Source organism: Gopherus evgoodei, chromosome 2 (genome assembly GCF_007399415.2).
Source record: "Gopherus evgoodei ecotype Sinaloan lineage chromosome 2, rGopEvg1_v1.p, whole genome shotgun sequence".
In the NCBI taxonomy this organism is placed as follows: domain Eukaryota; kingdom Metazoa; phylum Chordata; order Testudines; family Testudinidae; genus Gopherus; species Gopherus evgoodei.
In genome coordinates, this window is record NC_044323.1 from 265,213,156 (window position 1) to 265,236,828 (window position 23,673).

At 39.4% G+C, this 23,673-nt stretch overlaps 1 protein-coding gene across 2 annotated transcripts; it reads left to right on the forward strand.

Moving 5' to 3' along the window:
* Positions 1-7,293: 7,293 nt before the first annotated feature.
* TRHR (thyrotropin releasing hormone receptor) lies at positions 7,294-22,973 on the forward strand. Of its 2 annotated transcripts, none has more exons than XM_030549603.1 (3): positions 7,294-7,398; positions 8,021-8,875; positions 19,808-20,300. In XM_030549603.1, exons 2-3 carry the CDS (start codon positions 8,084-8,086, stop codon positions 20,213-20,215), a joined length of 1,200 nt encoding a protein of 399 aa, XP_030405463.1. In that variant the 5' UTR covers positions 7,294-7,398; positions 8,021-8,083; the 3' UTR covers positions 20,216-20,300. The 2 variants fall into 2 exon arrangements, with proteins under 2 accessions (XP_030405463.1, XP_030405465.1); XM_030549605.1 differs by lacking the exon at positions 7,294-7,398 and adding an exon at positions 22,218-22,973 and having other exon boundaries at positions 7,762-8,875; positions 19,808-20,194.
* The last annotated feature ends 700 nt before the right edge of the window (positions 22,974-23,673 follow it).

Consider the following 23,673-nt stretch of genomic DNA (forward strand, 5'->3'; position numbering starts at 1 on the left):
ATATTCAAGAATGTTAGTCTATCACACATGGCTGTACAAAGATTCTACCAATCTAAGTGACCAGTTAATGCAGAGAGTCAGTGAATTCTACTTTTATTCCCTAGCAATGGACGAAAGCACCGATTTAAAAGACATCGCCCAATTTCTTATTTTTATTAGAGGTATTGATAAAAACCTTGAAATTACTGAAGAACTTGTTGGCATGTGCTCCATGACAGGTTGCACAACCGGAAAAGAAATCTTCAGTGAAGTGATAAAGTGCATGAATGATAAGTCGGGGTTAGATTTCACAAACTTGGTGGCCATTTGTACTGATGGTGCTCCAGCTATGTGCAGAAAAAATGATGGAGCAGTTAGTCTTCTTGAAGAATTTCTCGGGAGACAAATAACCAAACATCACTGCATTATACATCAGCAGGTTTTGCGTAGCAAAGTCTTAAAATTTGAGCATATAATGTCTGTGGTAGTTTCCATTGTAAACTACATCTGTTCTAGAGGACTAAAACATAGGACATTTCGAGCCTTTCTTGAAGAGGTAGACGCCGAGTGCAGCGACTTAATCTACCATACGGAAGTGAGGTGGTTGAGCCGAGGAAAAGTGTTCCAGCGTTTCATTGCTTTGAAAGAGGAGGTAGCAAAATTCCTAGAAAATGGGCCAATAAAATTCCCAGAGCTTGAAAATGAGTCCTGGAATCAAGATATCTTTTTCTTTTGTGATATTACAGCACACCTGAATGATCTCAACATTCAACTTCAGGGAAAAAATCAACTTATATTTCAAATGAAATTGAAACTTTTCAGAAGTCAGCTGTCAAAATGTGAAATGTGTCACTTTCCCACTTGTGCACAGCGTATCCCTCAGCACAAACACACCTAGTTAGGAGAAAAATACGCAAAGCACATAAATCTTTTGATTGAAGAATTTAACAGAAGACTTACTTTGTCTAAAGAAGACAACATCCAGTTGAAGCTGATTGAAGATCCCTTTTCTGTGGATCCAGAGGAAGTGCCACTAGTTTGCAGTTGAAGGTTATTGAACTTCAGTGTTCAGCAGTTTACTGAAATAAGCACAGAGAAAGCAGCCTGTGGGACTTCTACAAAAGTCTGGACAATGAAAAATACAAGAATCTTATCGAAGTTGCACTGAAAACGTTCAGCATTTTTGGAAGCACTTACATATGTGAACAAACATTTTCCATCATGAACATGAATAAAAACAAGAAATGTTCTTCTCTGACTGACGACCATTTGGAAGACATTATGAGAATATCCACTTCAAATATGACCCCCAAATACGACAAGCTTGTTGCTGAAAAGAGATGTAATATCTCTCATTAAATTTGCAAGGTAATTATGAAAAGTAGAAATATTTTCTTTCAACTGAACAGGTGTTTTTCATTTTTCCATGATTCATAAAAAAATTAAAATAATTTAAAAAATTGTTTGGTTTAATTGAAAAATTCTTGATAAAGTATGGCACCCCCCACTTCCCCCAAACCTTCCTTTTTGGCCCACAGCTGTTTCGGCAGGGAGGCGCTGGGGAAGGAGAGTTTGTTTCCAAGGTGTGGGCGGCACTGGGCAGGGGTGTTGTGTTTCGGGGGGTTGGAGGACTGTTTCGGAGGTGCTGGGGGGGATTCGGCTCTCAGCTGTTTTCTTTGGAGTGATATAACCCTTGCTGCTTTACCAGTTGCACAGGCCTGACTTAGTTCATGCCTTGGATCCGGGGATCTACTGAGAGACTGTCTGGGGGAGACCCCTTGGTTCATGTTCTTTTGACAAAAATTTCCACGTGGAGAGCAGCTTCAGAACCTCTCTAATCTAGGAGTTACTTTCCGCTCTTCAGGCAAGATAGCCCTTGAGAAATTACCCATGCCTGCCCCTTCCATCCAATGTCTCATATGGATTTACTAAAACCAAGATTTATTAAGAAAAATAAGAAAAAATTCGATAAAACAAAAGAATCTCTTTACATATCACAGCTTTTTTGAAAACTTGTGCAAAGTTCTCCTTAGATGTATCTACAGTGCACTAAATACCTTACAATGTCTCATCCACCTGGCTTCTCCTCAGCATTACACAGACCTCTCTCTCTACTGATACAAACCTATTTTTCAAGACTCTGGTCACCGCAATTCATTTCACCTGGAGGGGGGTTAAGTTTTGTTTCATACAAGATGGTCATCCAGTTGTTCTCATGTATTCTCATATAAGAGAGCCTCCAAAAGATGGCTTTTCCTCAGATCCATTCAGGAGAATATGCAGTTCCTCATTGGTTGTTCATGAACTATAACAGCCATCTGATCCTCTTGTAGCACATACACATTTTTCTTAGCTGATCATCAGAAACCTCTAATATTTTGTCTCCTTCGTTGTTTCATTCATAATTTCTGATGCCTGGTCAAGTTTTAATCATTCTAATTCAATTGTGTAACTACAGCAGCGATACTGACTGAGGCTTGGGAGCTGCACTGTGGCTGTTTAATATGTCTCCTGCGGCTCTTTGCAGCACATGGTATTAAAACATTGTATGATTTAATTATTAACCAATCTAAGTTATTAACCAATCAGGATGCTTTTACTATGTTATTAAACAATTGAAGAATACTTGGTCAGTTATTTTGTTCTGAGAATAAATGGTAAATGAAACCATGAATTCATTGTAGCTCTTTTGGGTAATGTTGATCACTAATTTGGCTCCTGAAGCACTGAGGTCTAAGTACCAACGAACTACGGTGTCTTCTCTAGCACAAGTTTTAAAAAGTTATTTTGTTTCACTTCAGAAAAATGTATCTGAGATGTGACCTCTGTGAATGCTAAGAGAAAATCCAACATTACATTCAGATTCTCAGCAATTTCTTCAGTCTCATTTCTTACTAATTTCTCTCCAGTCCCATCACAGAAAGGGTCTTGTTAAATACATAGATGCAAAGAATTACAATATGCTTTCTGTTGAGCTTTTTTTCCTTTTGCTTCTTTAAATTCTTCTAGTAAAGTTTTCACTGTTAGTTTCCAGGTTAGTTTCCATTCAACCTTTTCCTTCTCTGTTATTTTAGATTTCCAGTAAGAAGATTTCTTTCTTTTCCCTTCAGTCTTTGTGAGCCACTGAATGAAGCCACATTGTTATTTCTCCAGTCTTTATTCCTCTCTCTCCCCCCCCCTCTCATGTACACACACCCCTTTTGGTACACATAATATTTTATTGAGCACTTTCCACAGATAGAGTGATGGCAGAATTTAATTTCCACCTGAGGCTCCTGTGACAGGAATACTGAACCACTTATGATGGGAATGAAAACTGGTCACAAACCATTGCTTTGAATGAAATCAATGGGCTATATCTTCAGCTGCAGCTGTGATATACCTGCACAGCTGACGATCTGGGAGGTGAAAGATGCTGTAAGCACCCTGTGTGTTCCCCAATCCTTGAGCCAGGTTTGCATTTCCAGCAAGCCATAAGGAGACTTTAGTTACCCCTCTTTTCCTCTGTCTAGAAACACCCTGATGCTAGGGTTCAGAATGAGGGAGTAGCCTCCTCTACTCTATTGAAGAAGCAAGTTATGCCATTTTTTAAGCTTCTTTGTGCCTTCTGAGTGGCACAAAGCAGCTGGAGTGGACCCAAGAACTGTGCCCCTTATTTTTTTGGTGGAGTGATCTATCCCAAGAATCTCTGGCATACTTACATGTGCTACAAAAATGCTTCCTGACAAGCAAGTGGATGTGAGACTTCATATCCAAGTGCTTTTGTTTGCATAAGGTAGTCAATACCCAGCCAGATAACTGCATTTCTTTGTTGCTGCTTCTACATTCTCCTTTCTGTCATACCTTTCTAGTCAGGCATTTCCTTGCTTGCTTGCTTCTCCTTTCTTCATCCTGCCCCTTTTTTAAAAATTCAGCTTTGCAGCCTTGGCTTTCTCCATGATGGCGCTGTGCGTTCTTCTCTCCTCCACAACCTTTTTTATCACTAAAAAGAACAGGAGTACTTGTGGCACCTTAGAGACTAACACATTTATTTCAGCATGAGCTTTCGTGAGCTTCAGCTCACTTCTTCGGATGCATAGAATGGAACAAACAGACAGGAGATATTTATACATACAGAGAACATGAAAAGGTGGAAGTATGCATACCAACAGGAAGAGTCTAATCAATTGAGATGAGCTATCATCAGCAGGAGAAAAAAAAACAGACTCCAAAGATTAATATGCAAATTAGATACAATTAACTCAGGCCTAAACAGAGATTGGGAATGGTTGGGTCATTACATTACTTGAATCTATTTCCCTATGTTAAGTTCCCCTCACACCTTCTATGGGTCATCTTAATTATCACTTCAAAGGTTTTTTTTTCTCCTGCTGATGATAGCTCATCTCAATTGATTAGACTCTTCCTGTTGGTATGCATGTATTCTTTCCTCTCACCCACTTCCTTCTGGTATTTTTTGTTTATTTATTTTTGCTTGGGGGGGGGGGTTCTGCTGACCTTCTTCCTGCTACATAGACTAAAATACACTTTTACATCACTTTTACTTTTTTCTGTAATTTTTTTCTAAGCCCATTTTGGGTTTTTTTTAATTATATGCTTTCCTTTTGCTCTTTTAATGCTATTTTTGTTTGTCTCTAATTTTTTGTCTCACTTTTCCTCCTTTTTGAAACATATCTTTTTAAATGTTGTTTCCATTTTTCCATGCTATAATCTATTTTTTTTGTATCAGTACTGACAGCTTCTATCAATATAACTGCTTTGAATCTTGGTTCTCAATCAATTTGTCAGTAGACAAGAAAAATATGGAACTGAATTGTTGAAATGAAGGAAATATTACACAAAACAAAATCATGACATGTACTGACTTCTGGAAGAATTATCAAAATAAGGAAAAGAAGCAGATAGCCAACAATTTAAAAAGCTCTGACTCTGAGTATATGATTTATTTACCTTAAATTTGCATTTGTGGCTGCTAACCCCATCTGGGTTGTCATAGAATAAATGGTAGCCCAAAGTAAGGTAGTGGGGCAGGAACCTACAGGAGCATTGTTCCTGCTCTTTCGTGCACTTTTGACCTCACACACACAATATATGTGGGTTCACATGGCGGACTCCATTTTATGCAGAAAAACAATGTGGGGGTGGGGGGAGATCATGCCAGAGAGGCTGGGTTCTGGTGGGGAACCAAGAGGGATGAAATATCTGCACTTAAAAAATCAGGGCTACAAATTTTAGTCCACACCTGATACATGTGCTTTGTATGCATCATAACTGAGGCCAAGATTCTTAACATGGCTCATTATCTCTATATTAAAGCCTTAAACAAACTTCTTCAGATGGAAAACCTCTACCCAACAAAAAGATTTCTGTCTTGCATGGGCAAAAGACCTGACTGATTTCTGTAAGACAAGACCTGATCCTTCTAATGTAAAAACAATAAAGCCAAACAAAACTTTCAGTCCTTCTTTACATATCATAACAAATTAAAGAAAATGTTCACATTAAATTATCCCTGGTATAGGAAATGTTTGCAGAAATATTTTCACACAGCAGGTTTTCCAAGTTTGTTCTTCTACATCTAATTCCCTGCCAAGCCACATCTTTGTATTAGTGCATACAGGGAAAATCTGGTGAACTGTCCCATAATGCCATAGCAAAGGACAGGGTTCAAAGGGGAACTTGTGTTCCTAAGTCACTCCAGCACTTTTGGCAATCTATCCAGGTTGCCCAGATGGTATGTACACAGAGTGATGCCAGCAGTACTTTAACCTATGTGTGCTCAGATATCCTGCTGGTAGAAAGGAGTAGCAGCCAGTGACACAAACTGGGTTAATGACTCCTATCTGCACTGAACCATTTACAGTGAGACAAATGTGTGCAAGCCCAGGCCTCAGGCAGAAACAAAACACTATTAGCTGACCACAATTAGTAAGTGTTTGAACCATGTTGTGTGTGGACACCACGCATACGTATAGCCAACCATGCCAACAGCTAGCTACAAACGTCAAAACCTGATGTGTGGGCAATGCAGCACTTACACCTCTGCAACACGATTGCCTTCAATTTATGTCCTTGGTAACATCTGTGTTGCACTGCCTGAAAATTGTATGGAACAGAATTTCTTATGAGATTTCCAGGGTGACCCAGTTGATAAAAGACTGGTCTGGCAGCCCGGGCACCTGAATTCAAATCCTGGTTCTGCTATTGACCTTCTGTGAAACTATGGGCAATCAATGCACCTCTCCATGCCTCTGTTTCCCCATTTGTTGCATGGGGATAATGGTACTTACCCTATTTTGTAAAGTGCTTGCAGCTCTATAGATAAAAATGATATGTAAATATTATCACTATAGATAACAGATTGAAAAATAATGGACTAAGTTAACCAAACCTCAAAAATGGTTTGATTCAAATTTTCAGCTAAGGTTTAAGTGTTTCTTATTTTGTCAACATTTTTGCCCAGGCCTACTTTAAAATCCCATTTTAAAAAAATCATTGCTCTGTGTGCCTGTGTTAATAATTGCCTTTTAAAACCAAAATCTGTTTTGAAATCCAAGTCATCTTTTGCCATTCACACAATTTGTTATTTTTTGGAATCCTGGCAGTTTCAGACAAAACCCACACATTACCATAAATGGAGAAAAAGAAAATGGATTTCAAAACAGCTTCAGATTTCTAATGTGCTAATAAAAACAGAAGTGAATGAGTTGAAAACATCTAATATCACGGTGGCAGCGTCCCTTTAAGTGAGTACTGGTGAAGGATTTGCTACTCACTCTCTGTAAAATGTGGAGACTCCTAGCATGTTACAGAGCAAGGAGCACTGCACACATTTTCCAGGTGCAGTTTGTTTAGGAAATGCTTTTACTAGCAGATCACTTCTCCAGCTGACCTTTAAATTGTTGTTCTCCTCTGAAAAATGGCAAGTTCTTACCCCTAAGAGCTGGTCTCTGACCATGCTCCAGTCATATCTGTTTGCTTTTGGTGATAAAAGTCCTAAGAGAGAGCGCAAGGGAGCTAGATTTTTCATTAGTGGATCCAAGAGAGATGGTTTGTGCTGATTGCCTAGTTTGTGCATTGTTTTACTCTTCCTAAGGATTGTAGTATCTGAGGAGATTCTTCAAGGGAAAGAAGACTATGAGTCAGTGAAGTAAGTAAGAGAGAGAGAGTGTGTGTGTGACAGTCTGTGCTTAACAATTTGTGATGACAGCTTATTGCTGTGATATGATCTAGACGAGCACTGGGAGTGTTTAGAGGGTGGAGGGAATTGCAGAGCCCTAGTGACCAAACCATTGTGAAGCAAAATGTTTGTGGAGTAAAGTATAAGACAGGGTTTTCTGCAGGTTTCAAAAGTTGGGACAGTTTTCATTGCATCCATTCTGAAGGGACAAGTACTCTGAGACCCCTGCAGGGCACAAGGTAAGTGTAACCTGCCTCAGGGACACATAGGAAATCAGACTGTAATAATGTGTGTTTTGCTGCAAATAATTTGTATAGTGCTGAGGACAAAATGACAACAGCCACCAGATAGTAGAATGGCAAAACAGTGTAAAGGCATAGGAATTCTGATGGACATGACTTAACTTCCTCCCTTTGCCTCCCCATTCTTGTATCACCTGCCCTCACACTGAGATTGCTCCCTGAAAAGCAGTGATGCTGAACGCTGGTGGTATTGGATTGGTACGGTCCCATGCATTGTGCTAGCTAGCTGACGATCTCTGTCAGTGCAGGGGAAGGAATCTCTCCCTCCCCTCTCCCTTTCCCCCCTCTCTCACTCTGCTCTGCAGAGAGAGAAAGCTCTGATCTCTAGTTGCATTCATTCTCACGAGTGTCTCAGACCAGCTACAAAGAACCAGCTTTTTATCCTGTGCTAATGAAACAGGATCCAAGAGGGATCTACCTGTCCGGTAATTGAACTTGTGAAGAAAAAAGCCCAGGAGTCTTGAGGTGAAGGTGGCTTGTGTGGGGACTGTATCCCTATGGAGACTGTGTGATGGGGCTGTTCATCATCCATTCTCCACTGTGTTTAACTTTTTTACAGGGGGATAAAGAGAATATGTGCTGACAGCAATTGCCCAGCAGAAGCAGCCTCAAGCTGGTGAAGATGGAGAACAGCACAGGAGATGAACAGAACCAAACAGGACTGCTGCCAAGCCAAGAGGTGATCAGTATTGACTACCAAGTAGTTACCATTCTCTTGGTCCTCCTCATCTGTGGACTGGGCATAGTGGGCAATATCATGGTGGTGCTGGTGGTCCTCAGGACCAAACACATGAGGACCCCCACTAACTGCTACCTGGTGAGTCTGGCTGTGGCTGATCTCATGGTGCTGGTGGCTGCAGGACTTCCCAACATCACCGAGAGCCTGTATGGATCCTGGGTCTATGGCTACATGGGATGTCTCTGCATTACGTATCTCCAATACCTAGGCATCAATGCGTCTTCTTGTTCCATCACCGCCTTCACTGTTGAGAGATATATTGCCATCTGCCACCCAATCAAAGCCCAATTCCTATGTACTTTTTCAAGAGCCAAAAAGATCATTATTTTTGTCTGGACTTTCACCTCCATATACTGTACCCTCTGGTTTTTCCTGCTAGATCTCAACACAGTAGTCTACAAAGATACCATCGTTGTTTCTTGCGGCTACAAGGTGTCCAGGAGCTACTACTCCCCTATATATATGATGGACTTTGGTATATTTTATGTTGTGCCAATGATATTGGCCACTGTCCTCTATGGACTGATTGCCAGAATATTGTTCCTGAATCCCATCCCTTCGGATCCAAAAGAAAACCCTAAGATACGGAAAAACAACTCAACTCACCAAAACAAGACTATGAATTCCAAGATGACTAACAGGGGTTTCAGTAGCACTATTGCTTCTAGAAGGCAGGTAGGAAATGTATTTAAATGTGATATTCACACACATGTACTCTCTTTAGATTTTAAAACAAATGAAAAAGTAGAGAGGTTGGATTAAAATACATGAAAAATGTTAAAAATGTGCTCTCTCTCTTTTATTTAGATTAAGGCATACAAAAAAAACTCCTAAAATCTACCAGTTCAGGGCATGGGATTAGAGCATTTCATTAAATAAACTGAATTTATTCCAGGCTGTACAAAAGACTGCCTACTCCTACAGAAAGCATGTATTGAAAGACAGTCAAGTCTCTTATTACAACATGTCAAGAAATCAACTAGATACTGTCAAAATGAAATGTTAAGAAAAAACTATTTTTCACCATATTGCAGCCTGCTAAAAAGTCAGACAAATACACTACGATTCCAGAGTTATTTTTGTGATCTGCAGATAGGATACTAAACTGGAAGTCACGAGTCCTGTTTTAATCCCTGCTCTGTTAATGAGTCACTATGTGACTAGAGAATTTACTACTCAGTTTCCCCCTCTCTGACATAGAGATAAATATATACTTGCTTTTGTAAAGATCTGTAGATGGAAAATGCTATACAAATGCTACCAACTATTATTATTTCCATCTGTCAGATAATTAACAATAGGTAAATATTTTGAATGTATTTGATGCTTTACGTTTGATTAATAGATTTGATCATATTCATTATAAATTGGTATATATGATAAAATAGCACAGAGGTGTGTGTCTATACCAATCATCTTCATAATTATGTACAATACGCAGCTCTCACGTACCATTCAGCACTTTTAGGTCCCAATCCTGAAAGTGCAGGGCACCTTAAACACCCATTGATCTTTCAGCATTAGGCCCACATCATGCTTTATATTTTCATATTAATGTGGGTACCCAATTCCTCCATACTGACCTGCTTTGATAAAAATTGTTTTCAGAAGCCTCATCCTTCTGAGTCTCAGTACTGTCTAAAAGAGATGTTTCAGCAACCAACAGGTAGCATGATTTCTGTAGGTATTATACCTGAAATGGCCATCTCTTTTGAAATACTCAGTGCATCTGCATCCTTATGGTGAGGGATAAGCAACTAAACATGAGAATTTTGAGTCAGATTTTCATAGTTCTTTGTGTAGACTGTTGCTATTTAATGAGGCTAGTTGCTTTTCCTGCTGTGGGACTGACATTCACCCCACAAGTTAATTGAGCTGGTTAGCAAAGAACTAAACACGTACAGATCTAGACATCCCAGGTAAAGAAAAATACAAATTGTTCCTTCTATCTTGTTTTCTACATTTCCTACCTTTTATTTTGTAGTTTGTAATTGTTCACACATATCTGTTTGTGGTTGGTTATTTGGGTGAGAAGTGGTTCAGTTTGTTTCATCCATTAGTTAATATTATTTTTCTCTTCTTGACTAATTTTCAAGTTATCAGCATGAAAGATAGATCATTTGTATTGCTTAGCATCCTATCAAAACATTGAATTGTCTTTTTATTTAGTGTTGCAGACAATGGCTCTTGCCATGTTATAAAATTGAAATGACAATTTACAGCATATACAACATATATTTTGTGTTTTATAAAGAGAGAAAGGGCTTTTCATGGAGACCATCAATTTCTTGGGTTATCGTAGCTGCTTTTTTAGCAGATCTAGTGTTTGCAAGTAGTGCTGTATGTAGAGAGGAGACATGATAGGGTGGCATTATGATTATTATTATTATTTGTAATATTATTTATATTATGGTAGCATCCACAATGTGCTTAGTGCTTCAAAATCATATGGGAAAACAGTTCCTATCCCAAAGAGTTTACAGTCTAAATAAAGTCCAAGACACACCTAAGGGAAAACTCCCACTGACATCAATGGGTGTTACACCTACATAACTGAGGGCAGAATTGAGCTCTAAGGCTCAGATTCTGTCCTCGTTTATATCCATATAGCCTCATTCTCTTTACTGGTGCTGCACTGATGCGACAGAATAGAAATTGATCCACAGGGTGGAAGCAGCAGGAAAAATGACTAAAAGTATGTGAAGTTAGGCAGCCTGCTCTCTGCTTTGGCCCTGAGTATGAGAGTTAGCCCAAGATAGAAACTGGCTGATAGAAAATGCAATGGAACAATTGCATGCACTTAGTTTGCATTCTGGTCTAGATGGTCCTGGATGCTCTTTCATGCCTGGAACCAGCGGTAAAATGCAACACTAATGGAGAGGAATGGAGACTATTTGGCATGGGTGGTTATCGGTTTTTTTTACCCTTTTTATAATGTAAAAAGAAGGCCTAAAATGTTTTTACATTAGAAAATCTACCATATTTTTTCAGGAACACTCTATGAATGACTGGAGAACCAAATATATCAAGCAAGCAAAACTGAATTATATGAGATGGGAAGCTATTGTTTTTTCTGCCCAATGGCTTAAAACTCATTGTATTGTTTTAATTTTAGTTAACACCTATTTATCTACAATGCCTCACAGACAGGAGGGAGAAAAAATATTTGTTAAAGATCTAACACTCCAATACATATAATTAAAAGTGTGGAGAAAGCCTCCAAATCACACCTCTGCATCCTCCAAGGAGATCTCCAGCAAAACTAGAGAAGACCAGATTTGATATTCCTGATAATTCCAAGGTAAAGAGAAGCCAAAAACTCTCCTATTTTTGAAAATTTTTCAGGCCTTCTTTATACATTCCAAAGGAGGGGGAAAGGCACAAAACCAGTTTTTTTCTCTTTGGGCCATCTTTAAAGTATCTTCATTTGAAGAGCATTGTCATTTGACTATTAGGTAAAGCCCATCTCTGGTAGACATTCAGTTTTCGCTGCTCTTGTGTAGTTGCTTAAGATAAATTTTCAGTGTAATTATGAATACAGTTTAATAGAACTATTAAATATCTTCCTATATTAATATGGTTTGACAAATTCTTCTCTTAGGACACATCCAAAGAGGATTAAGATATTACTAACTAAGGCCACTTTACTCCTGAACGAGAACATTCTTATGGGGATTTAACACATTTCAACTAATCCACATTAATTTCACATTTTCAGGAGGGATGTCAATTAATCGCAGTTAACTCAAGCAATTAACTCAAAACAAATTAACTCGATTTAAAAAATAAATTGTGATTAATCGGTTTTAATTGCACTGTTAAACAATAGTAGAATACCATTTATTTAAATATTTGTGGATGTTTTCTACATTCTCAAATATATTGATTTCAATTACAACACAATATAAAGTGTACGGGGTTCACCTTATATTATTATTTTTGATTACAAAGATTTGTACTATAAAAAGGATAAAGAAAAGAAATCGTTTTTTTCAGTTCATCTCAAACAAGTACTGTAGTACAATCTCTTAACTGTGAAAGTGCAAGTTACAAACATAGAATTATTCTTTTTACACAACTGCACCCAAAAACAAAACAATGTAAAACTTTAGAGCAGTAGTTCTGAAACTTTTGTACTGGTGACCCCTTTCAAATAGCAAGCCTATGGGTGTGTTCCCCCTTATAAATTAAAAAACACTTTTTTATATATTTAACACCATTATAAATGCAGAATGCAAAGTGGGGTTTGGGGTAGAGGCTGACAGCTCATGACCCCCCATGTAATAACCTCATGACCCCCTGAGGGTCCTGACCCCCAGTTTAAGAACTCTTGCTTTAGAGCCTACAAGTCCACTCAGTCCTACTTCTTGTTCAGCCAATCGCTAAGAGAAACAAGTTTATTTACATTTATGGGAGATAATCCTGTCCGCTTCTTATTTACTATGTCACCTGAAAGTGAGAATAGGCATACACATGGCACTGTTGTAGCTGGTGTTTCAAGGCTTTTATGTGTTAGGTATGCTGAACATTCATATGTCCCTTCAGGCTTTGACTATCATTCCAGAAAACATGCTTCCATGCTGATAACTCTTGTTAAGAAAAATGTGTTAATAAAATTTGCGACTGAACTCCTTGGGGGAGATTTGTATGTCTCCTGCTTTGTGGTTTTACGCACATTCTGCCATATATTTTGAGTGATGGCAGTCACGGATGATGACTCAGCACCTGTTTGTTTTAAGAATACTTTCACAGCAGATTTGACAAAATGCAAAGAAGGTACCAATGTGAGATTTCTAAAGATAGCTACAGCACTCAACCCAAAGTTTAAGAATCTGAAATGCCTTCCAAAATCTGAGAGCGACGATGTATGGAACATACTGTCAGAAGCCTTAAAAAAGCAACACTCCGGTGCAAAAACTATAAAACCTGAACCATCAGGAAGGAAAATCAACTTTCTGTTGGTGTCAGATGATGAACATGAATGTGTGTGAGTCCACACTGCTTTGGATCATTATCGAGAAGAACCCGTGATCAGTATGGAAGCATGTCCTCTGGAATGGTGGTCAAAACATGAAGGGGCATACATAGGAATGCCACTCAATACAGGGAGGAGACCTGCGGTGCAAATTTGACACTTTCTTTTTCAGAGCAGAATCACAGTTTGGCCTCAATCCTGCAAGGTTCGGAGCACTCTAACTCTGATCCAGCAAAGAATTTAAGCATGTGCTCAACTTTAAACATAGACTTAGCCCCAATGATTTTTATAGATGTAACCCTTCTGCCCATCTGAATTAGCAGCAACAAGGGCCGGGTTCAGTATCTAGAGGTTCCGTTTCAATAACACAATGCAAAACTGGCTCGAGCCCCCACCCAGTGAGCTGGGACAATTACATACCACCCCTCGGGCACCTATAAGAGGCAATACTTCCCCTCTTGCAAGCACAGAGTCTGAATGTAGCAAAATTCTTTTAATGAAGGAGGGAAATAATGTGGCATTATGTTGGGGAAACACCACAAACAGGATTCATAACACAAACCATGAGCAAAAGACCCACACCCCAAGTAAGTTTAGCAGTTTCCTTTTTCCATCAGGTCTTAAGTCCAGCAACCCAAAAAATCACCCAAAGTCCCAAAAGTCCAACACTCCAAAAGTCTCTGTCCCTGGTCAGTGCAGCCCAAGAGTTCAAATGTTAATCTGCAGAGTTTTACCTCACAGCCTGAAGGGAGACGGGGGACACAGTGGTGGTAAGGGGCACCTTACATGGTCCAAGGCCAACTGCCCCACCTCTCCATGGGGTTCTGCTGCAGCCTTCAACGCAAGCCACTCCACCAGCCGTCCCACGAGCCGCTCCAGCCGTTCCATGAACTGCTCTGCTCTGCCAGCCACTCCGCTCTACCAGTTGTCCCACAAGCCGCTCCAGTTGTCCCACAAACTGCTCTGCTCCACCAGCTGCTCAGCAACATATCTGCAGGCCCCCACCCCCAGCACTCAGTGATTTCAGCTCTTAGTAATTTTAGCTCTTTAGCCATTTCAGTTTGTACTAGGAGAGCCTAACTGCTGGTGCACTACTGGCCCAAAGTGAATTCAGCTCAGCAGCCTGTAACTAGGCTCCTAATGGAATTAAAATTAGCTCTGCTACTCTATAATACAGAAAAAAGGAGGTGCAATTGGTATTTCAGACCCACCAAAGGGGACTATGCCATCAGGTACAAATACCTGTTCCCAGCCTCTCTCAATTCACTGGGTTTTGGAACCCATGTCCCTTGTCTAGCGAGTGCTACTAAGTTGGTGGGAAGTCCCTCTGTCATAAAACAGTTTCATTGTCCTTGATTCACATAAACACTTTATTCTTCCTGCTCCAATAACAGAGAAACTGGGGATCCCACAGCAGCCAAAATGACCATTCGGGTTGCTGTGGGCTCATGCTAGGTGGGGTGGGTATGCCTATGCAAACAGGATCAGCCCCTGAAGTTCTTTTCTACAACTCGCCACAATTCACCACCAGATGTCAAGGTAGAGCTCATCCTGACTCTGCTTACATTGATTTTGTAAGATTCATCTGGTATCTAGTGAAGGTGGTGATGTTGATATCAGATGGGGTTTCAGCAATATTTGGCAAAAGAAAATGGTGTAGCTAATCAACTGAACCAACGCATTCCACATTTAGGTGAGCAATAAGGTGTGAGAAGATTTGGGCACAGCTAGTGCCTGGAGAAAGGTTCCAAGTGATAATGGAAACTGTGACTTTAATGACAATTGTTTACATAGTGCTCTGCAGTTCTCCTGTTAAATAGACTAATTTTGGAGAAATTGCACAAGTTACCAAGAGTGAAGTCATATCACTCTGGAAGTCAGATGGCCATGCAGATTGTAAGTGCACTCAAACACAATCTGAGCAGGAGAAAATGGAACAGAATGATCCTGTTGCACACTACTGCTTCAGGAAACCAATCAGTTCTCATTACCGTACTAAATGGCACTGTGAGTCAGAAAAGAGAAGTGTTCAAATCACTCCAGATGATCCAGTTAAAGCTAAATAGTTGACATGGAGTAAGATCAAGAAGATTAAAAGACTGTGAGTGTCTTGGCAAATCTGCCTTTTGAAGCCAGACAGTTCAAAGTCTCATTTGCTTTACTGAGAACAAATGGAGAGAAGTATAATGCAAATTCAGTGTTGAGATTTATTTCATTATTGCGTGATCATCCAGACACAAAAGTATTCAAGAAAGGAACTGAAATAGACATCAGCTTTTGATTTCTTTTTCTATTGCTGTGCAGCACTGTAACCACCAATTTGAGGCTGAACCATTAATAGCAAATATAAAAAAAGTCAGTCCACCTGGAGTATTTTAGGGACTATATTGTTCCCCTGTGATGAATATGACTACAAATTTGTGATAGCCCAATCAAAGATGGGTCTTTGAAGATATTTTGATATATGGAGTGAAATCCTTTTGCCATTGATGTTAATGGGAGTTTAGCTACTAACTTCAGTGGGACCAGGACTCTTCGAAGTACTGTGCAATCCAATGTGATATCACAGGTTGTGGATAAATATGCAGCTTTTCAAGCTTCTGGCACAAACTTCAGTCTCACAAACAACACCAAAAAAAAAAAGAAACAAATTAGAAGAAAGACATCTGCATTTTCCAGATAAAGAGGGGAATATTGAGTAAGAGAAGAGAGATTTTATTACCTCAGTATTTGGCACTGGTACAACCACTGCTGGAATAGTGTCTCCAGTTTGGTGTCCACAGTTCAAGAAGGATTTTGATAAATTGGAGAGATTTCAGAAAAGAGTCATGACAAAGGGCAGAGGGATAGCTCAGTGGTTTGAGCATTGGCATGCTAAACCCAGCATTGTAAGCTCAGTCCTTGAGAGGGCCATTTAGGGATCTGGAGCAATCTGTCTGGGGATTGGTCCTGCCTTGAGCAGGAGGTTGGACTAGATGACCTCCTGAGGTCTCTTCCAACCCTGATATTCTATGATTAAAGGTAGAGTCAAGGTGCTTAATAAAGAGATGATTAAGGAACACTTGACCAGAGTCTACAAGTACAGGGAATGGAAATTTGATAATAGAGGGCTCTTCAATCCAACAAACAAAGGTAAAATCAGATGGCATATTCAGACTAGAAATAAAGTATAAATTTTGAATAGTCAGGGTAATTAACCACTGGAACAATTTACCAGTGGCTGTGGTACAGTCTCCATCATCATATATTTTTAAATCAATACTAGAATTTTTTTCTAAAGACATGCTCTAGTTCAACCACAACTATTGGACCTGAAATTGGAATTAATTTGGGAAATTCTGTGGCCAACTGTCATAATTAGGCCTATAAATTTACCATAATTGTACGTTCAGCTATAAAAAGTGAGTATAAGTTCCTAAGATGTCACAATAATTCATAACAAACATTGATATTATAAGTTATTGTGACATGTTATTAACTTTTATATATTGATAGAAAAATGTACGAAAGGGAGACAGATTGAGTAGTCTAAACAAAAAGGCCAACTGATATTATTCAAGGACTGTGTTAAGTTCATGCCTGGTAAACAAGAACAGTTTGAGACTGAAAATCAGTGAACCAAAATTGGTATGTTGGATATTAGGCCTGAATGGTGGATAAAATAATGAGGATGGGCTATTCTGCCCATCACTCACTCTTTGGGTCCTTAAAGAGACAAACTGACTATCGGAGCAAGCTTCACCATGCAGGCTTCCACCCCCAACAGCGCTTGGGACCTTGAATCTTCTTCTTCCTAATCCTGAGAGATGTCCTGACCAGACCAGGCCAGAGAGGGGGAACCAGATGACATCACTGACTCTACCAGCTATATCTGAATCCCAAACATCACCTGGAATGGAGACTTTGCCTCCCTCCCCTTTGATGTGTCTGTTTCCTTTCCTATTTCTTCTTTTTCCTATCACTCTTCTTTTTCCTTTTGTCTAACAAGAATCTGTTTTAGCCAACCAAGATTATTTTGCAACACTGCCATAAGCCTGTCAGAGAGGGGCAAATAAAGCAGTCCCCTAAACTGTAAACGTTAAATTATAAGACTCTCAATTGGATACATTATCACCAACACCCATAAGTAAAAAAACAACAATTATAAGTATATAGAAATATTTACATTTGGAATATATGGGTTTCTAGCCAGATAGAAGAAAACATACCTCAGGCAATGAGACTGCGTATTTTCTACATAATGAAAATCTGTTGCAGCCTCTGTCCATCATGTCCTTGGAGATTTTTTCAAATATTTTGGCATTTTGTCTTTTGGAATAGAGTTCTGATAGCACGAATTCATCTTCCCAAACAGCTATCAGATCCAGTACCTCCCATTCAGTCCATGCTGTGCCTGCTGTTTGGTCCATGCTGGAGCTCTTTTGCAATTCTGGAACTGCATGGTCACCGGTGCTGATGAGCTCGCCATGCTTTTGCTGTGTACCTGGCTAGTGCATCTGAGTTGAAAGTGCTGTCCAGAGTGGTCACAATGGAGCACTCTGGGATAGCTGTCGGAGGCCAATACTGTCAAATTGCATCTACACTACCCCAAGTTTGACCCAGCGATGTCAATTTCAGCACTAATCCCCTCATCGGGAAAGAGTACAGAAATCAATTTTAAGAGCCCTTTATGTCAACAAAAATGGCATGTGGACAGGTGCAGGGTTAAATTAACCTAAAGCTGCTAAATTCGATCTAAATTCATAGTGTAGACCAGGGCTGAGAAAGGGTGTAAAGTGTAACAGCATCAATGAGCAGGGAATGGGAAAATTAATTAATTTGTCAGCAAGATTTAACTGCATTATTTCAACAAGAGATGGCAATGTACAAAGAAGCACTTTAAAAGAAGACATTCCTAGTTCACTAGAAAGAGTCCTCACCCTACCCACTTCCCGCATACACAGTGGCCATAATTCTATACTGATTTACACTCTGTGATGCCCCACTGAAGTCAATGGGATAGCGCCTCTATGTTTCCAGTATACTCATCATCACCAAAAGATTCACCTTGATTATTAATAAAGTTTCTCAGACTTTTTTAAATGCATAACTTGGAGATTATGGGGTGCAAGGCACTAAATACTGTGAATATAAAAAGTGTTAGTATATTACCTACATTCAGAATAGTGGGACTCATTTCATTAAGAACTCATTGTTTTGTTTTTACTGCCTTCATTTTTTCCTTTATTTTTTATTGGTTTTATTTCAATTTTTTGGGCTCCCTCAAGGGAGAGTTTTTCATTGCCTTTCTTTTTAAGCAAACTTACTTAAGTAATAAAATCTTAAATGACAGACACACCATATTATCTGTGAGCGAACACTTTTCAGAAAACAATCACTCCACATTTGACCTCTCAGTCCTCATCCTCAAAGGAAATCTGCTCAACACCTTCAAAAAGTGAGCCTGTGAATTTATATTTGTAACTTTGCTAGAGACTACAAATCATGGACTCAATGCAGGCACTGGATTTATGGCTTATTACAATCAGTAACCTTCTAACCGTTTTTTGTCCTACAACTGTGAGGTGTTAACTGCCCACTTCACCTTAAAAGGTCTTTTGCAACCCGTGTTAACTCCTTTGCTTAACAATCTGTTCCACCTTATATTTAGCTGTGACAGCCTGGATATGTCTGCACTTCAATAAAACACCCGCTGCTGGCCCACATCAGCTGACTCTGGTTGTGGAGCTATAAAATTGCCATGTAGACATTTGGGCTCATGCTGAGCCATCTAGGGTCCCATGGATGTTTTATTGCAGTATAGACATACCCTCTCAGTACATTTTCCAGACCCAAGGAAGAGCTCTATGTAAGCTTGGAAGCTTTTCTCTTTCACCAACAGAAGTTGGTCCAATAAAAGATATTACCTCACCCATCTTGTCTGTTTAAGTGAAATAAGTGAGTTTTTCTAAGATTATTAGGTTCAAAGGGTAACCCATAATTTCCCTGGCAATTTTTAGGCAATCATTAAGAGTTTCAGAACATCATGTATCCATCATTTGGTCAGAATTTATACCTGAATTAATTGTTTTTATTAGAAACAAACCTAAATCAGACTTCTTTGTATGAAAGTTCATGGTCTGCTATTATGCGAAAGTAGTCATTAAAGTAGGTAGGTTGGTTTCAGTTACAATACGTCACAAATGATCAGTGCTAGAAGTAGGTGCTCCATAGCATTGAGAGGAGGATGGGAGTGCCTTTCTTTCCAAAGGAGTAGACACTTGTTTCTAACTATGGTAGTTGCAAAGACTCAGAACTGAAATAATGTGTTTAATGGGGATTGGTTCAATATTAATTGAATAATATGGATGTTAGCCATAAGGAATCATCCATATTTTATGAAAGTTCAGGGGAGTTTGGATCCATGAATTTGAGTCAGTCCATTATAGTGGTAAGGAGATGGCGACAAGTTGCAAAATTCTAACCAAAAGCCAGACATTGATCAGAACATCACAAATTCAGGGTTTTTCACAAATAGAGTTTTAGGTTGGGCCCATCACTAACGTATAATACAGATTTTACATGCATATTCCTACAAAGCACTGAGTACTGATTTTCTGCTTTTTTACTGTATATCTTTGTGTTTTCCATAGGTTACAAAGATGCTGGCTGTGGTTGTGATCCTGTTTGCATTTTTATGGATGCCCTATAGGACACTGGTTGTTGTAAACTCCTTTCTCTCCAACCCTTTCCAAGAAAATTGGTTCCTATTATTTTGTAGAATCTGCATCTATCTAAATAGCGCCATCAATCCTGTGATTTACAATCTCATGTCCCAGAAATTCAGAGCATCCTTCAAGAAACTCTGCAATTGCCAGCAGAAACAGTCAGAGAAACCTGCCAGTTATGGTGTGGCACTAAACTACAGTGTCATCAAGGAGTCTGATCACTTCAGCACTGAACTAGAAGACATTACTGTCACCAATACCTATCTGTCCTCTACAAAAGTGTCCTTTGATGATACCTGTTTATCCTCTGAGGTAACATTTAACAGAAATTAATACATTGTGTATATTTAGAATATAAGGAACTAGATCACAAAAACCCTCATCTGGTGTAAATCAGCACAACTCCATTTATTTCACTAGAGCTACACTAATTTATACCAGCTGAGTATCTAAGCCCAAAAAATTTCTGTGAAGATATACAAGGAGAGTTGAAAACACATTTGCACCTGCAGACAGCAGAAAGATAGAATACTTTACCCTAGTCCATTAGAAAGTATTCTTTACCTTTAAGAACTGTTCTGAATGTTCTTTTTTCAGATTTAAAACTAAAATTCACATTAAAAGTTATGAAATATGCAAATATTTTGCAGTCCAAAATTTCACCTATTGTTCCATTTTGTGAATTTACCATTGATGGCTTCCTCAACTACTTTCTCATTTTTGAGGCATTTTTCCTGAATTTTTGCAGTTGTTTGATACATTTCACAAATTTTTTCTCAGATATCATGAAACTTCCTAATTTTGTTAAGCAAAAAAATTTTGATAAAAATTGCCCTTGCTAAGAGGGATTTTTTTGTTGCTGTTTTCCACAAAAACAAAAAATGTCAAAGTTGTCACAACACATTTTATAGGCAAATTCTTTTAGACAGTTCTGCAGTTGCCAATTTTCTACAAAGTATCTGCTAGTGAACAGATGCTGCCTTTTTACCCTTGGCAGCTGTCAAGTCTTTAAAAAATATTGGAAATCAAACTTTTGTGCAAATAAAAGAAAAAGAGAAGTATTAGTTTTTTTCCAGAAGTGTACAGTGCTATGCTTTTAAAGCACTGGACTTACCAGAATGACAGTCAACACTGCATTGGTTGAGTGGGAATCGAATCATCTTCTCCCTACCAAATGAATTGGAGTGAAATTCTTCCCCTCCACTCTAGGCCCAAAAGCCCAGTCATGCAAGATACTGCATGGTTCTTCAGTTCTCATTGATGGAATGCAGCTATGGGAGTTCAAGTACCTCAACACCTCACAAGAGGTGCTCACCATCTTGCAGGATCAAGCCATAAGTCAGCTTCATGTGTTGGTGGAAGGCTGTGCAATTCACTCCATCTGTGGTCAGAAAATGGGGAAATGGTGCAGCCCATGCATGGCTGTTATTCCAATCATTAGACTGGAAAAGGGCTGCAAGCCTTATGTATTTTGTATGAATGCACTAGAGATATCATGAGCATTTTACTGTGACCCCAGTGGTTCCGCCTCTGTCCTGCCCCAAAAGTCCATTCATGGAGGCTTATGCACAGCTAGTATGGATCCAGCTGCTCCGCATGAAAGAGGCGTGGCATTTTCTTGTGTGCCCACACCACCCCGACACACATCCGTGGCTAAATACCACAATTTAGAGGTAAACTATGCTTTCCTCATCTACCACACCAACATAGCTGGCACAACTCAAGAGGTGCTCATTTCCCAAACAGACACATAAAATAAAGCTCTGTGAATAATTGATTTGGTTCACGGATAATTCTAAAAAATTAAAAAAGTATCCTTTTGGCACAACCCAAAACCAATTTTTTTTCAAAATTCTCAGTGAATCAAAGTTAAAGAACAATTGTTTTGGGTCAAATGAAATGTTGACTCAAATTAAACATTTTATTTTGATCTCAAGTTGCTTTTTACTTTAAAAAAATAAAACAGAAGGGAATTTCTAAATTAATAGTAATCTTGAATAAAAAAATTCAGAACATTTCATTTCAAAAATGTCAAAAATGAAACATTTTGATTTCTTTGGATTTTTGTTTTGTTTGTTTGTCTTTTTCCAACATAAACAATTTGGGGATAACCAACATGAAGTGGTGAAACATTTTGGTGTCACTTAAGCTACATTGTTTGCCAACAAGAAGTTTTGGCCAAAACATGTACCTGGCTCTAATGGTGAATAATGTTACTGGCTTTGTGATGGCTTTTCATGCACTATGACTGAAATAGCGTCATGTTTCCATTTACTCCTCTGATCTCACAACAGATGATCGACAGAGTAACTATTTTTTCCATGTCCTTTTACAGGTGATGTGAGAATGAAGAAAGATGTTTCTCTTTCCATGCTGCTTCATCTCTCTTAATTTCTGGCCTAAGGCTTGTCATTCTGGATCACTCTGGTCTTTATTAATATTTTGATGCAATATTTGCGACAGCCTGTGTTAAACCAAGAGTTGTTTCTGCTCACAGACTCCAGGAGCAACTGTACATCTCTACACACCTGTCTTCTTGCTTTAAGCAAAAGCAAACTCATGGAGCGGGAGAAAACATGCTAAGAGCATGATTAATCAAAATACCTAAGTATGTGTGTAACTTTACCATGACTTCAGTGGAATGACACATTTGCTTAGTGTTACATGTATGCTGAATTGTGGTATAAGTTCTCACACTCTCTTTTAAAAGGCCAGGCATACTTTAGCACTGATCCTGCAGTCTTCACTTAGGCAAAACTCCCATCTGATGTCATTAATCATCGATTCAGAGTTCAGTGGAAGTTTTGCCTAAATAGAGACTTGAGGATCAGGCTCTGTTTATGCTGATCTATCAAATACAGCAAGAAGTTTGCAAATGTATTTTCTCTGCCAATGAAATCAAACTAAACCTGATGTCCATCTGAAAAAGTAGGCTGATCTGACTGTAACAATTCTAAAAGTGCAATGTCTCCATGCTCAAACCTGAAAGGCAATGAATGCCTCCTGAAAGGTGCTGAAGTGAGAGCACTCATCACTTTTCTTAGGGTACGTCTACACTACAGGATAATTTTGAATTAACATAAACCGGTTTTATAAAACAGATATTATAAAGTCGACTGCACGTGGCCACACTAGGTACATTAATTCGGTGGTGTGCGTCCATGGTCCAAGGCTAGCATCGATTTCCGGAGCGTTGCACTGTGGATAGCTATTCCGTAGCTATCTCATAGTTCCCGCAGTCTCCCCTTCCCCTTGGAATTCTGGGTTGAGATCCCAGTGCCTGATGGGGCAAAAATCATTGTTGCGGGTGGTTCTGGGTACAGCCTCACCCCTCCCTTCATGAAAGCAGCAGACAATCATTTCGCGCCTTTTTTCCTGGGTGAACTGAAAGCAAATGCCATAGCACAGCAAGCATGGACCCTGCTCAGATCAATAGCGCAATGGTGGACATTGTAAACACCTCGCGCATTCTCGTGCAGTCTATGGTGAACCATGAACTGCAAAGGCAGGCGAGGAGGAGGCAGCTACGGCAGCGCGGTGACGAGAGTGATGAGGACATGGACACTGATTTCTCCCTAACCACGGGCCCCTGCGCTTTGGAGCTCCTGCTGGTAATGGGGGAGGTTCTACCCATTGAACGCCGATTTTGGGCCTGGGAAACAAGCACAGACTGGTGGGACCGCATAGTTTTGCAGGTGTGGGACGATTTGCAGTGGCTGCGAAACTTTCGCATGCGTAAGAGCACTTTCTTTGAACTTTGTGACTTGCTTTCCCCTGCCCTGAAACGCCAT

What these genes read in the sequence shown, in the direction of transcription:
- TRHR (XM_030549603.1), top strand. Translation starts at nt 8,084, where the DNA reads ATGGAGAACAGCACAGGAGATGAACAGAACCAAACAGGACTGCTGCCA. An exon ending in CTATTGCTTCTAGAAGGCAG is followed by an intron (nt 8,876 to 19,807) that starts GTAGGAAATGTA and finishes TGTTTTCCATAG; the next exon opens with GTTACAAAGATGCTGGCTGT.